Below are 16,649 nucleotides of genomic sequence, written 5' to 3'. Positions count from 1 at the left end.
GTTTTCCATTATTTCACCTTATCCTCAAAACAACTTTGTGAGAATTAAGGAGCTTCAACCAACCCCATAAAGCCAAGGGAAAACCAGAACCATTGCTGGTTAGTGGTAGAAGTGGGAGGAAAGCCAGGGGTTCCTGACATTAAGCACCTTCCTGTCTCTCAGTTTAACTATAGGAAGCTGCCTACATTTTTCTAAATCCACATAAAGAAAAAAGATGATATTATCAAGGATTTCTGCATTATATTTGGCAGTCAAAGAATAATATCTTCTACCCTAGAAGCATTAAGTTAGTTATAATACATTTTTTAGCGTAAATTTTTGTTTTGAATAATGTAAATACCTATCCAAAAAGAATTTACTTACTTAGAATGTTGAAGTTTATCTTCTATTAATGGAAGAACAGCTGGAATCATTTCTCGAGGGAAAATCTGGCTGACGACAGTAAGTGCCATACATACTTCTACCAGGTTAGTGCTCTGCAAGTCCTGACATAATTATTAAGCAAAGAAAGCATTCAGTGCAAATTTTGAAACTAGAGATAGCAATCTCAACATTGCAGTGGTCCTACATACTTAATAGTTTTGTGCTAACTTTATAATTAATTTGTACATTCAGGCTTACCTTATATTTTATAAAAATATCTGTTTCATTTGCATTAATAGAATTAATACATAAATATAACCAAAAAGCAACTGCTCCAAAAGGAAACTGTATTTATATTCTAATACTAGCCAAAGCAGTCACCTTTATGAGAGCTTTTAAAACTTTCCTAAACTAATAACACACCAATTCTACTACTTTTTCTTGTTAATACTATGAGTGGAAGTTTAAAAGGAAGTAATTCTCAAATATATAAAATAAAATGCATGCATTCATACATACTTTTATATGTATAAAGTTTATATATCATTCTAAGAGAAACGAAGTATTTTTGAAAGATTGGTAAAATTTAAGCTACTAGTAACCTTAACAGAGTATACAACTTAAAATTCAGAAAGTACCAAACACATACACACACACACACACACACACACACACACACACACACACACACAGACTCACATATCAAGACTGACACAAGATAAACATGAAAAAGCTCAACAATTCAATTGTACTTCATTGCCAATTTTGATTAAAAGTTTAACAGGAAATACATTGTGAGTGTGGTTGAAATTGTGTTTTTATCACCTGTACATTTCAGTTGCCCAGTTATACTCTATTCTCCTTTAAAATGACTTTTATAATTTAAAAGACTTTATTCAATTTCTATCTATACATCCCTTTAGACCCTAAAGAGAGACACAACAGCATGCAAAGTACATTCAACTAGGAGCCTGGAGATCTGAGTTATAATTCTAACTCTGCCTTTTTAGATAAACAATCACAACAGCAGCAGGAGCAACTACTACTTTACATGATGTTTCATCTCACCCTCACAACTTGGTTAAGTTCTATTATTAACTTCATTTTACAAATGCAGAAACTGATCTAAAAGATCTTTCTGCAAGCCCATTCTGTAAGCCTATCTTCTTCCAAAAACATCTAATTCAATATGATTGAGGAGAAATGTCAAATGCCTGCAGAAATAACTTATGACTTCATATTAACCAACATAAAATACAGTACCTTTACAACCGTATTCACAAGGAGAAGCAACAGTTCATGACTTTCATGTAGAAATAAAGAAACTGCCAAATAACCTATAAAATTTGAGAGGGAAAGTTTCATTATTTCTGCCAAAAATGAACTTTTCCCAAGAAGTTAAACAAAGAATATATTACAAAATTTAAGTGCCAAAGATACCAGTTACAGATAAATACAAAACCAAATTGCAAAATATGAGGTTGAAAAACTTCAGAAAGGAAGATTTCAAGTGTTGTTCATCCTGAAATCTTTCAGAATTATGTATTTCACAAGATATACCAGAAATGAAAAAAAGGCTATGTGCACTAACTTAAAGTCCTATAAATGACAATAGGAATATATGCATTCTACCATCTGTGTAAATCTCTATACAATCAATCAAAACATTTTTGATCTTATAGCCAAATGTATAATTATTCGAAGTGAGTTACTGGCTATTTGTATTATTAAATAAGCTACCTAACAGCAACCCATAGGATGTAAATTATATATGAGGTCATAAACAATACTTTATTTACTCAATTTGAAGATACACTATTGAATGAATAACAGTTGTTAAGGAAAGAAACTTGTCTGCCCCATTAAATGTACTCACTGACTTGAGCATTTTTATTTTGATAATATTAAAACGTAGAAAAGTCTTTGAATTGAGAAAATACATTAATAGTAAGACAAATGCCATGTGCACAGAATCTAGATGATCCATGTAATTTTCCTGTCACCCTTCATATTGAAAACATTTGTTATACAATTACTATTGATTTAGGGAAGAGGCATGAGAACTACATAAATTGACAAAATGTTAAACCAGAGCCTATAACATGCTGTAGCCAGACCACAGGAAACCTACAGAACAAAGGAAGACTCCTACTGGGATTACTAACTAACTATGAAAGGAAAACAGAGTTTTTAAGTCATACCCTACCCAAAATAAACCCAACCATTCATTCCCTATGGCCAGACCATAGCCAGACCATACGGAACCTATAGAACAAAGGCTGAGATTACTAGCATGCCTTTCATGCTGCATACCCATACCACCAAAGAAAAATAGGGAAATAAAGTCTTTAAACTATAATTCATGGAAACTAAAAATGACATGTAAACTGAATTCCTCAAACACTCAGGATGTCTCTCTAATTCTTTGTCTCTGAGAGACCATGTCTCTGTCTGTGGAGTGTTATTCCTTCTCTCATAAACTTTCCTTTTGTCTCTAACTCTGGCATGCACTTGAATTCTTTCCTGCGCGCAGCCAAGGACCCTCCTCTCTCTTTGGCAAGGACTTGAGTCCCCACTCAGAGAGATTCGCCCCGTCCTTCATCACTGTGGGTCAAGTGCATTACATGCTTTACCTCATTTTATCCTCACGAAAACTGTGAAGTAGGTATTATTATAGCCAATATAATAATGAAGCCCAAAAAGGGTAATTGCCCAAGGTCTACAGCTATTACATGGTGGAGCCAGGACTCAAACTCAGCCAGTAGTAGTTCATATTTTTAACCCCTAAGCTGTTCTGTCTCTCCAGTCTACCTTGAGGCCCAATTTCCCAAGCTCATCCTCATTGTTTTCCATTCTTAATTCTTTCAGTCCTTTCATTAGGGCTGTTAACTATCCTGCCATCATTACCCAGCACCCAAACTGTGTCTGTAGAAACTTATTCTCACAACCAAGTAGCAGCATGACCCACTGCAACATCTTCGCTTGAAGGTCAGAGGAGAAGAGCTATTACTCCAACAATCGTGAGAGAAAAAAGGACTAACTAGGGCCAAGAAAGAGGTGAGAAAACCCATAGAGAGCATTAAAGCAGAAAATAGGTCTTATCAGATCACTAATAACTCATTTGTTCAGCTAAGGTATCACTCACACCCAAGTCATCAATATCAAGGTACAAGAAGGTCAGTGAACAAATACAATAACAATCTCAATGAAACTCTATGTATTACAAAGAATTTCCTGTTTTGACAATCAGGAAACAGGGAAAAAGATATTTTGTGACTCAAAAAATGAAAAAGCTTTCATAAAAACAAAGAATAACAACTATGATTCCAGAATATTTGAAATGACTAAGAGTGAGGTATAAGAGAAAAATACAGGGTTTGACGCATAAAAACTGGGGCTCGCATTCTGACTCCATCATTCATTAGCTTTATGACCTGACACAAGTGACTTGACCTTTCTGGATTTCAGTTTTCTCCTCTGTAAAACTGAAATACTATCTCACAAATAAAGCACCTAATATAATGCCTGCCTTAATGGGTACTGAAATTTATTTATTCAACAAAATTCATATAAAAAAATAAGAAAGCATTCTCCATCAGAAAAATCACCAAAACGAGCATTAGAAATCTCGGGAAAGCAGATAAGGCAATAGTACCAGAATAAAGATATATAAAAGGTTCAAACACTATCTTTAAAAAAAGTCCACTTATTAGCACAGATAAAGAATATCTAACACCCACAATAAGTGTCTTTCTAGTTGGTAATAAAACATTTTCCTAAGGAAGGTAGCGAATCTAAATATAAATGACTCTAAGGTCTCCTTTAAGATAAGCCTCCATAACCATGAAATAACACATGTATAATGTCATTCATTGCAACATTATTTATGAGAGCAAAAAATTAAAAAAAAAAAAAAACATGTGTCCATCAAGAGGGATATGGCTAAAAAAACTTCGGTATGCCCACCTACCCAGTGAAAATTAGCAACTGTTTAAAAGCATGAAAATGTCAAAATAAGGTGTAGAATAATCTGTATAGCATGCTATCTTTTGTGTAAGAGTGTGTGTGAGTGTGTGCCCATGCATTTGCTTGTTTTTTTGTTGTTTTTTTTTCCTCCCAAAAAGAAACAATAAAAAGATCAGAAACTACTGAAACTAGCTACCTGTGGGGGTAAAGGGAAAACTGGGTATAAGGGCTAGAGATGAAAGTAAGACTTCTCTGATTATACCTTTTTATAAAGTCTTAACTTTTAAACCAAGTAACACTTCACATATTTTAAAAGTAAAATTAAATTAGAAATGAAAAAATTACATGAAAGTCTAAGAAGCAGAATACAGCAACAGTTGTACAAAATAACTATACCACCAACCATCTAATAATTATTGACTATCTGTTGTTTTCAAAATTTCCTGCCGTTAAGGATCTTAGAATTAGTTCAGGAACTAAGGCATTAATACATGAAAAGGCAACAACATAACAGTAGGAGCCACCTGAATGATCATAGAAGAGTTAAAACTTGATTTAGAGTGTAGAAAGGGAGAGACAGGATGCCAGAGGCATTCTCCTTGGAAGGTAGAATAAAACAAATCTAGAAGTTAGAAGAATATTTTGGGTGGAGTGAGGTTTAATAAGTGGAATGTTATGTGCATATAGTCTCTGAATCTTTACCAAGACTTCTTCCACCCCAACCGTCATCTGACAGCACAGGTCAATGTAACCTGTGAAGTATGCTGGTCCCTCACAATATGACACTCTTAACTTCTTTGAATAAAGAACATGTTCTATTCCCATATTATTCTAACGTGCTTTTTTCTTAGGATTCTGATATAAAGTTGAATCTATATGAATAGAAGATTTAACTCCTTGAAAGAATTTTTTCCTAATAGCCCTAGAGTTTGATTACAGAGACAAAAAATTTTAAAAGATGCCTCTAATCATAGATAATATTTGTGAAACTGAGAATAGGATATTTAAAATTACTCAAGTCTGAAAATTTTCAGCTTTATTCCATTAAAGAAACATTTCTGATCATTAAACGGATGAGGTTAGAGAGACTTTTTAAAATCAGCTTTACTAAGGTATAATTTACATACAAGAAAATTCACCCATTTTATGTGCATAGTTCAATGAGTTTTGACAAATAATATATAGTTATCTAACCACTATCATAAGAACAGGTAATTTTTAATCTCTTTACCTCCAAATGCTATGAATCAGAAAAAACTGATTTCATTTATAGGCTTTGAGTTTCTGAAGTACTATTGTCTTTTAAAGCTTTGGAAATTACAAGGCAGTATTCTAAAAACATATATAACTGTCATCATTCATTTTTATATAGTAGCTGGAACTTTAAGGACAATATTAAATATAAAAGTCTTAAACACATACATACCTACTCTTTTTTCTAAAAGGTTTCCTTGTTGTGCCAATTTGATTGCATGTATGTAGCCAAAGGAAGCATCATATCCAAGCATTTCACAATATATAAGTCTCACCATACATTCCTTCATCATTTTCTGAAAAGTAAAATATACAGTAACTGTAAATAAAATGTTTTGATTTTATTATGTTGCTGCAATCATTTAACAGAGGAATCTTTTAGTCCTGGTGAAGAGAATATATTACAAATTAATCACCTGAAGTCAAACTTTATAAACTTAACTACCAACAGTATTTATTTTAGTAAAATAATTTCAATATTTTGTTAGTGGGAACACTATAAATCAACTGCAGCTATTTCTAATTCTAGGTGCCCCTCATGTAAAATTTGTTTATAATGTGAGACACGTGATCCTCAGAAAACACTTCACCCATAGAAATCTGACTTTACTTCTAGAATGCAGCACAGTATTTTAACATATTAACATGCTAAACATCCATAAAATTCCCACAAATTGGTAATAATTTCTGTAATTAAATATTTTTCACATTTAAAAACCAAATTGCACACAGACTTTCTTCAGAATTATTATGCAATATGTACTATGTAATAGTTTATTTTATAGGCATTCTTTTTCAACAACCCTCACGATTATTATGAACTAAAGGGCACAATTTCATTAATAGTATAGCCATTCCAATATTTAATTTTTAACTGGGTCCTTCAATATTTCCAACACAAGCAAATAAGGTGTTTTAGGAGATTCTATAAATTAATTTTATTAGTATAATAACCTTTGCATTTTTTGAGTATTTGTATCACTGAGTATTCTCAATATTTACAGCCAATTTTTATCAGAAATACAAAACATAAATTTGTTTCAAAATACGAAAAGCTAACAGACCATTTTAATACCCCAAAATTAATTAAGGTTAGTATATCACACGATTACTAAATCATGAAATCCTTAGGAAACAATAAGATAAAATATTCTAAAGTAAGGACAACATTTACTGTTTCAAATGTATTACCACATTTATGTAAATATGAAGACTTTAAAAAGAAATCATAGGAAAATCTTAGGGGAATAAAATTTAATTCTGGTCACTTGTGTTTAAGGTAATAAAAGTCAATTCATTAGCACATTACAACTACTAAATACTGGAGAAAAAATTAAGATACTGGAAGTCCCTCTTCAAAGGGTATCTAAATCAATAAAGAGTGGAAAGAGTTCATTTAAGCCATTATATATCAACCTCGGTTTTTTTAACACTTTATCCTAGTTTTTCAAAAGTCGTTATAAACTTTACATTAAATTATATTGCATACATTGTTACTCTCTTATTTTTAAAGAAGAAAGTGCATTCCTCAATGCTGGAATTCTCTAACAAACTCACCCAATCTCTTCATGACTACCCTAGAGGCAGAATAGTCTGTTAAGGCATGCCCAGAGTTGGATGGCCATAATTATAAACTCTGCCTTCCAAACTCTGGCTCCCTAACTTCTAACTATTTATCTTAGTTCTATCCTCAACAGATTTATGCCTGGTAGCAAGAAAAATTGTATTTATTGATGCCAATTATAGAAAATGGAAATCTAACAAAGTAAAAAGAGAGAAACTATTTCTGCTTAACAATTTTATCAAGTACCATGAAGCACAATGATTTTATACATACACACACATACACAAACTTATACACACAAACACATATACATATATACACACAGAGATATCAGATTAACTACATTTTGAGTTTCAATTGTCCACATATTATGATAAAAGGAAATACACATTCTCTCAGACTTTACAAGTGCTATTCGTGTACTTGCTCATGTATTCATACAAAATGATCACCCCAATATTTTTATTAGAGGGAGAACATTCCCACAGTAACTTACGAACAGAAGGCACTCACTAAATATTTGGTGAATAAATATTTCTTGGGAAAAATTTCATTATGTGAAATCACATCAAAATTAGAAAGAAAAAAAACTTTGATCTTAATCTAATTATGTAGGGACGGCCCTACAGTGAGACCTGCATATAGTAGCCATTCATGAAATAGTTGCTGAAATGAATGTCATTGGAAAAATCAACCCGTATGGAATCAAGTTTAAAAACAACCAGATTCTAATTTAGCTGCTGAGCAATACATTTAGTTTTATAACAAGGAAACCATTTTTCTATCTTGTCAATCTACAGTCCAAGATGTATAATAATAAAATGAGATCTACGATATATCAATTCAGGTCTGTAAAGGTTGTTTTAAATGATATCTCCTAATCTTTTCCCAATGCACATTAAAACAATAAGATTGGCACTGGGGTCTCAGCAGTATTACCACATTTATGTAATTACCTTCATATTGGCATTAACTTGACATCAGTCAAGCAAGTCTTGCTTTACTGCAGCCAGTCGATAATAAAGACCAAAATGTAGTTAAAATTAGACTTGCAACCATCCATAACTGATTGTGACTATGACAAATTGGATTTTAGCAACTGATCAGTTAGATGCCACTATCGAGTCAATAGTAGACCAGATTTCAAATTCCAAATGTATTAGCACTGACTACGCAAACTTACCAGAGTTGTTGTAGGAGCAGAAACAGTTGCTTTCAGATTATTCAATTCCTGCTGGATTAACTTCTCTTCCTCCTATAAAAGTGATATATTTAAATGCATAAATTTTTTTAAACTGTAATAGTATTTTCAAAGGGGAAATATAATTTATAATACTTGTAATAAATAAGAAACATTATTTTAAAGGAGAGTTATAAAATTTATGTGCTTAAGATTTGCCTAAAGACATTTCTCCAACCCTCAGAATCATTCCTGGAAACAATAAATATTTCCAGTCTAACCCACCCTTCCTCTTTGCTCAGTTACTGTTCCCTTAAGGACAATTTAGCAGGGGGGAAAAAAAAAAAAAAGGTTTTTAAAACAAAAATTAACAGTGGAGAGAAAGTAGAAAAGAAATTCTTCGTGTACTGGCCCAGGATAAGGTTCTTACACGTCCCTTAAAATGAAAATCTTCATGAAACGAGGGAAAAAGGCAGAAACAGAAATCGGTCTTTTCCCCTTACACTATCCTATCCTCCTTATTACTCACTTCCCATCTCTCACTAACACACACAATAAATACAATGATGAGGCTTGCATTGCATTTCACCTCCTTAAGCTTTTGAAAATTGGCCCCAATTTTTGGCTAATATAATGTTATCTTTAAATTACACACTGAATTAGCAGATGTCCACTAGGTGGCTAATCAGAAACTACTAGTGAAGTACTGTCACATTTAAATACCTTAGGTACAGCTTCAAACTGCAATTAAAGACCAAAAATAAGTTTTTAAAAATTTCACTCAGCAACTCATCGAAATTAACGAAGAATAAACCATTTAGACAAACAATATTAAGTCCATAAATTATGAATTTGGAATGTGAAGCACCCCCTCTCCACTATAGCATCATTTGTTTATATATAAAAAAAAAATTTTGTACACTCAAAGCACTTAGAACAAAAAACCTGTCTTTTCTTCTCTCCAGGCACTGATTTCATTGTATACTACTTATGCTTTTCTTAAACACAAGATGAATGACCAAGTCCTTGAGAAAAGTAAATGTGTTTTACTGTTTCCTCGGTGTCTAACACATAATCTCTTTCAAAAATATGTTTGAACAAATTATGACATAACACATATTTTTAAGGACATAAACTCCCTGAATCGGTATCCTACACAATCTGTACAACTACCGAAAGTCTGTGGGAATTTAATAACTTCTATTATAAGTGCTCATTTTCGAAGTCCATCTGATGCAGTGACTAACTCAGCAAATTTTACATTTGGGGATAATTATCTTTTTTCTTTGCCCTACCCATTGGTTTAACCTAAAAACCCCAAGTTCCCCAAAGATATTCAAAAACGGGTTCATACAGTAGGGTCTGTACCCGTGTGTGACATCTAGCAGCTGAAAGAACCAGGGGAAAGAACTGAACAGGAAAACTTTGTAGAAGGTGAATAATGCTGACGTTTCTATCGCACTTGGTATTTTCACACGCTTGATGTCTCATCTAATCCTCGAAACCTACGAAGTATGTACTGCCACTTTCCTTCCCACTTCGACGTTCAAGAAACATATCGAGGCTCAAAAATTAGATTTGTCTCCAGATCATGAGTCAGTGTCAGGGCCAACTGTGGAAACCCGGCCTCCCAGTTGTCATTCCGGGTAAGAAAGTGACGCTTCCAGACAGAAGCAAAGACGGACGGACACAATCGCAGTCCCTGTGCCCCGCGGGAGGATGCACCCCGTCGGCTCGCCGCCAGACCAGGGCCTCCAGGCGCGGGGACGTCCCCTGGGCGTCCCTGACCTCCCTGCCGGGCCGGCACCTACGTGCTTGGAAGTGAGCGCGGTGATGCTGCGGACAAGGCCGCCCAGTCGCGAAGAGAAAGACGCCTTGCCGGCCGCGGGCCCACCAAGCCCCTGATTCGGCAGGAAGAGTCCCGGCAGGGCCGTCAGGGTCTTCTCCACTATGTCGCTCATCGCCGCCACCGCCGCCGTCCGCGCTCCGGTCACCGCCCGGCTTCATGCCCGGCCCTTGCCCCGCCGCCGGCCCGGCCTCCGTAGGCACTTCCTGTTTGTTTGAAGAAGAAATCTTTATTCGCATCCCGCGTGGACAAGCACAATGTAGTTATCGAGAGAGGCCGCCGGAGGGCGCGAGAGTCCGCGCCATGGAAAAGCCACTCTCCAGGCTTGCACGCTAGGTTGATGTCCTGCGGAGGAATAGAGGGATCAAACATTAGCGGTTTCGATGGCAACTCCAGGATCCTGCGCATCTCTGGATCCTCCGGAGTTAGCCGCTCTGCTCCGTCCTTCTTACACTTGGTCCTGCAAGCCGCCTCCGCACTGCCCAAAACAGCATCCAGAGATACGCATTCCTGGCTCCCATGCGGGCGCCATTCACTGAGGGACCAACCTGTCTGCCTCCCTCCAGCGAACCCCGGGGAACTGGATCGACCTAGACCCTCAGCGTCACGCGCGGCCCTGGTCCACGCGGTGCTGGGAAACCTGGTGGCTTTGAATGACAGCGCGGCTGTCTAGCGAAACCCACCCTCCCGGGTTCAAAGCCCGCCACGTAGTGGGGACTCGTGCTTACTGTCGCTTCTCCTACACCCTCCTTCTCCTGGGATTCTGGAAACAGCCCGGAAAGGCAAGAAGAGGTCGCGCGGCTCTCTCCAGGCCGATTCCTACTCAGCAGGTCTCAGTTTAAAGGTCACTTTCCTGGGGTGGACTTCCCTGGCCCGGCAGACAAGGATAAGTCTCCCTGTTTTACATTCTCAAAACGCTCCGTTATTTTCCACTTTACAACTGATCACAGCTGCCACTACATAAATATTTACCTCCCCATAGAGAGGATATCTATTGCCGTTACCAGCGTTTCTACCTAGAATAATCTAGTATAGCGGTTCTCAAAATGTGGTCTGGTGACTTCTGTCTGAGAGTCCCCGAGATCCTCCCGGAGGCGGGGAGGGACCACGAAGTCAAAACTGTATTCATTATATTTAAATGTCATTTGTTGTTATCACTCTCATCCTCTCCGGAATGTAGAGAGAAGTTTTCAAGACAGTAGATGATTTATGGTCCCTCTATTGGCTGTTGAAATGTGTGCTTGAATACTCGTGTTTGCCTCAATCATCTAAGGTTGAAGGTATAAATATGTGCGTTTTCGGGGATTAACTTGGTTTGTCTTTAGTACTTCTAGTGTGTTTTTACAAACTATCTTCACTTACACCCAATCTCTGTAACCTCATTAATCTTCCAACAAATATTTTTTTGAAATCCCTAAATTGCCCTTGTACCTATGCAGAAACACAAGAAAAATGTCTGTTTTGTTGACTTGTTTTGCAAAAATATTTTTTAGTTTATTGATACTTTTCTAAACATTTAAATTTTATCTGTTATTTTTAGAAGTTAATCATTTATTCTTTAATTGGTTTACAAAAGAGATTAAAAGACTTGCTTTCTCAACACTCCCACATCAAAAGATGCTGAAAAAGATATGGACATCAATAGCAGAGGATTCTGATTGACTCAAAGGGGAGGATCTGGATAAAACTACAAATAAGAAAGTATAACAAAAGCTGCTTTCTTTTCAGTGGCTTTCGAGATGTTAATAATGTATCTCGTCTTGAAGAACCAAAGTGACTCCATTTTGTGACGGGCCTCCATTTTAGCCAATTCATGGAAATTACTGTGTGAATGTATGTGTGACCATCACTATGGGGATGCTATGGAAACGGTAGCCACCCCCCCCCCCCAATCAACCTGTAGGAATGGCCCTGTAATTCCCCTTCTATTGTTTGCTAGTTAGACCTCCCCTGCGGCTACCTGCCCACCAATCCTGCAACGCCAAGACCTGTCACCCCATTCTATAGTTTTTCCCTTTAAATATGTCTGTAAGATTAAGGAAGGGGCCCTTCTCCTGCATACTGCTTTGGCCGTGTATGGAGTTGGGTCCGAGCTAGCTCACTAGTAAACTCCCTTGTGCGATTGCATCGGCAGTTGTTTCCTTCGCGGCTCGTGGGGTTCCGAATCGGGGCACGACAGTCTTATTCAACAGAACATTTCAAATACAATTATTATTGTGCTAGTTAAATTGAGGCATTATTTTGACATCAATCATTCGGTTTAAAAGAAAAGGAATTGAACATTTTAAACATGATAAGCTCTTGAAAAGTTATCACTTTTCAAATTAGAAATGAAAAACCCACTAAAGCATCTTATAGGTTAAATTAGCATATTGCACTGGCTAGAGGGCATACAATAACTGATAGACTAATAAAGCCTATACATTATGGACTGAATGTCTGCTAGGAGAAAAATCAAAGAAATCGTGGCAGTGCTGCTTTCCTAAGATGCCATAACTCACCAAATTAGAAATTTAGTTGCAAACATAAAGACTGAGTTAACATCTGCAGCAGTTATACTGCCTTTAAGATAGACAAAAATTATATAATTATAGATGTAGCTAGACTTGTTGCTTTACTTGCATTTATTCAGTGTGGGCACCAACTAATACTTAAGGAGATCTTTTATAAAAATGCTTGGCAGTATACACAAGGTGTGCTGAAATAAAATGTTGAACAATTTTTTTTAAATCTCAAGAGTTTACCTTGGAACAACTGTGGTATTTGCACTAATGGTATAAAAACAATACTGGGCACCTTGACACAAATCAAAGCAGAGGCTCCAAACTGCAATCTTCATTACCACACACTCACATTAAAAAAAAAAAAAAAAAGCTAGTTTCACCTAAGAATATCTTTAATGAAGCAGTAAGAATTATTAGTTGTATTAAATCTCAACCCTTGGGTACATTTCTTTTAAGATGGTGTGTGACAAAATGGGAAGCGAAGTACCCATAAAGCAAATCTGATGCACAATAAAGGTTTTTCAAGAAAAGCACATGTGTAATTGTTTGACTTGAAAGCTGAATCTGCCACTTTTCATGGAACACAATTTTCAATTGAAATAATGATTAACAGTGGTTTTCTTGAAAATGAACAGTGAGTCTATCACTTCTGGAAAAGCAACTGACAAATATGTTACCAGTGATAAAATTCAAGCTTTCAAATGAAAATTAGAATTTTGAAAAATGTTTTTGATAATTTTCTAATATGTAAGAACTGTTCTGATAAGATCGGTGGTTATATTAATGAATGTTATGTTTTGATATTGTGTAATGAAATGTGTCAACATGTGTAAGATCTATGTAACTCAGTGAACCAATATTTTCCAAATGATCAATGAGTGATGATATTGTACAATTATGCATTAAAGATCCATTTAAAGTACGTATATACCAGTTATTTTAATATAATTTAGTAAAAAAGTTCACTGATATGTTTTCAAATTCTGCATTGCAATAAACCTTTAAGAAACTACTTGTTGTATCTTGATGTTGTATCAAAGAAGAATATCCACAATTATTTGAAAAGGCTATTAAAATACTAACTTTTTCTTGAACTACACATCTGTTTGAAACTAGGTTTTCTTTATAAATTTCAAACAAAATAACAACCTTGTGGTAGGCTGATAATGGTTCCCAAGGATAAGTCCACATTAATCCTTGGGATTTGTGAATGTTACCTTAAATAGTAAAACTTGTGCAGATATGATTAAGGATCTTGAGATAAGAGATTATCCTGGATTATTCCAATGAGCTCTAAATACCATCACAAAGTCCTTGCAAGAGAGAAGCTAAGGGAGATAGCCACCACACACAAAAGAGAGAAATTGAGGTGAAGATAAAGACAGAGATTGGAACCATGCAGCCACAAACAATGCCAGCAGCCACCAGAAGAGGCAAGGAATGAATTTTCTTCTGAAGCCTCCAGAGGGAGCACTTCCCTGCCCACACATTGATTTCTGCCCAGTGAAACTGATGCTGAACTCTGGCCCCCAGAACTGAGAGAATACATTACTGTTGTTTTGAGCCACCAAGTTTGTGGTGATTTCTTACAGCAGCCCCAGGAAACTAATACGAACCCCAAAGCAAAAGATTAAATGCAAAACCAGGCGTGAGAATCCAGCTATCTTATACTAAACCCAACAAAGAAATTTGCAGAATGATAATGCCACTCCTCTCACTAATTTTTTAAAACTATATAACTATTTTTAGCCTTTTTAAAATGTTAACATGTAATAAATTTATTTTTGCTGTTTTAAAATCAATTAATAGCTTAAAATTTTCTCAGTTTTACTTTTTAATTTAGTGAATATCTATAGATAAAAGCTACATAAACAAAAGCTTTTGGAGGTCCTCAATAATTTGTAAGTATATAGAAGGGTCCTGAGACCACAAAATTTGAAAACTGCTTATCTAGTACATAGTAGATACTCAATTATTTGTTGCAGTATTCATATTTATCCTGCAGAGTCACATCAGTTGACATGAGTACAGGTAAGTGAACAGCAAGAGTTTAGGCGTAAGGTGAATGGTTGCAAGAGAAGACAGAAGAGTTCTTAGAAAAGAAAACTTTGAGGGAAAAAAAAACAAAATTATCTCCAACTGACTAGATTATGAAGAAGTTGCTGGAGCAACTTCCAGAGCTTCCCTGTGACCCAGACACAAAAATCATTGAATTGCTACCAGTTCTTACCTTTCTCCTCAAGTTTCCACTTTGCAAAGTTAAAAATTGAAAATAGAGCCAAGAAACAAATGTCAAAAGCCCAGAAGTGAAATTCCTGATAGGAAAAGCTATAGAATTATAAACCAGGACCTGCTAAAATTTAGAATTATACAGGATGCGGAACTGGAAGAAAATTTGGAGGTCATCAACCCAACCAATCACCTAATTTCATAGAAAAGGATACTGATACTTAGACTGTGGAAGCCACTTAACCAAGGTCACAGTTAGCTATAGAACTGAAATTGCAGTCCTAAGTCTAGACTTTGAGCCTGGAGCATTTTCCTCATACTTTGATGGTATTGACAATGGAAAGGTTGCCTGTGCCTTCCTGTTCTGAGACTCTGGCTCCAAGTCCTGCCCTGAAATGAAAGGGATATGGATGTTCTCTGTTAAGCTTACAATTTGGGACTGTCCATTTTTTTCTATGAATATAGATTCTTCTTTCTCTTTTCCCATCTTTACTTCTGTCCTAGGTAATTTCACTCAGAACGACATGGTATTATAGGGATCGAACCTATTAAATTAAACCCTCTAGAACTGAATTTCCTCTGTTTCTTCTTCCAGTCAGGGAGGAAGTGACTCAGTACATGAGTAAGGTACATGTACCTTAAAAAAGTACAGCGGTCCTAGGACAGTAAGGGGACAGACTAGTTTATTCCCCATAAGAATATCAGCAGCTCCAGCACAAATATTCCCAGTGGGGCTATTTCACTTAAAAATACATACAAATGTATGAAATGGCAATAAAAATTTTTTCTTCAGTGCATTTCCTAAAATTTCTTCTTTAAAAACTTTTATTTTGAATAGATGTTAACTTCACTTTATTCAAAATGCACGATGTACAAAAAATCATACTGAAAAAAGTCTTCCTCCTTTCTCATTCCCCAGTCACACACTTCCCCTTCCTAAAGGCAACTGCTATGATCTATTTCTTCAGAAATATTTGATACATAAACATTAGCTTTCACTTTGAAAGCCTTAAGTTCTACCCCCACGTCTACAGAGAATTCAGCCCAATTCTTTTCAGGATATATCTCTAGGGGATCATTCCTTCAAGTAACATTTTTTTTTCTTTAAATTTCTGCCCTCAGTTGTTGATGGGACTATTGAAGATAAATGACAACTGTTTGTGCTCACTTATTCTAAGGTTGCCATGCTGTCCTGAGAATGTGCCTGGGAACCACCTGAAATGAGATTTCCAGGACACACATATCCATCCAGTTCCTCGCCCTCTCTCCTCAGCCAGATTCTTTCTAGGTTCCAAGTCATCCATCATATTCCAAATGCCCTTGGTTTCTAAACTTCATTTAGCTTTCTTCATCTCTTTGCTTTCTGGATTTAACATTTGCTTTCCCTGCAAAGCCCTAGTCAGCTCTCACCAATAATTCTGATTTCCCATTTTAGCTAAATTGCCTCCATTTACCCATAATAACATGTTTAATACCCCGCCCCCTGCCACCATTGCTTCATTTTCCCCTGCCACCATCTTGCTTTAGTACCCCACCTCTGCCCTGGATTATTATAAAAATCTTCTAGTCACCCATTATTACCAATTTATTCTCTTTTCAGCCAGCCCTTCAGAGAGAGTTTTCTATCTCAGAAATATTATCATATTATTCCAACTGTTGGAGAGAATGTGGGTACCTCTTCATACATTGCTGGGAGGAATGTAAAATGAACAGTCACATTTAGTTTTTTTAAAAGCTAAACAA

General features: G+C 36.0%; 1 protein-coding gene across 11 annotated transcripts in view; it reads right to left on the bottom strand.

Moving 5' to 3' along the window:
* AP4E1 (adaptor related protein complex 4 subunit epsilon 1) overlaps window positions 1-10,380 on the bottom strand; it is a 65,100-nt gene extending 54,720 nt beyond the window's left edge. For 8 of the 11 annotated variants that reach the window (XM_036238809.1, XM_036238806.1, XM_036238807.1 and 5 more), the window contains exons 1-5: window positions 10,139-10,374; window positions 8,331-8,402; window positions 5,756-5,879; window positions 1,627-1,700; window positions 364-485 (exon numbers count right to left, since the gene is read on the bottom strand). In XM_036238809.1, the coding sequence (XP_036094702.1) occupies window positions 364-485; window positions 1,627-1,700; window positions 5,756-5,879; window positions 8,331-8,402; window positions 10,139-10,288 (542 nt within the window). In that variant the 5' untranslated portion in view covers window positions 10,289-10,374. Of the gene's footprint in view, window positions 1-363; window positions 486-1,626; window positions 1,701-5,755; window positions 5,880-8,330; window positions 8,403-10,138 lie in introns of those variants that run through there. The other 3 variants (XM_036238808.1, XM_036238814.1, XM_036238815.1) reach the window with 3 other exon arrangements.
* Between the last annotated feature and the right edge of the window lie 6,269 nt (window positions 10,381-16,649).

Source organism: Rousettus aegyptiacus, unplaced genomic scaffold (genome assembly GCF_014176215.1).
Source record: "Rousettus aegyptiacus isolate mRouAeg1 unplaced genomic scaffold, mRouAeg1.p scaffold_m13_p_3, whole genome shotgun sequence".
Taxonomy (NCBI): domain Eukaryota; kingdom Metazoa; phylum Chordata; class Mammalia; order Chiroptera; family Pteropodidae; genus Rousettus; species Rousettus aegyptiacus.
Note: the sequence above shows the minus strand (reverse complement) of the source record. Positions and strands in the feature narration are given on the sequence as shown.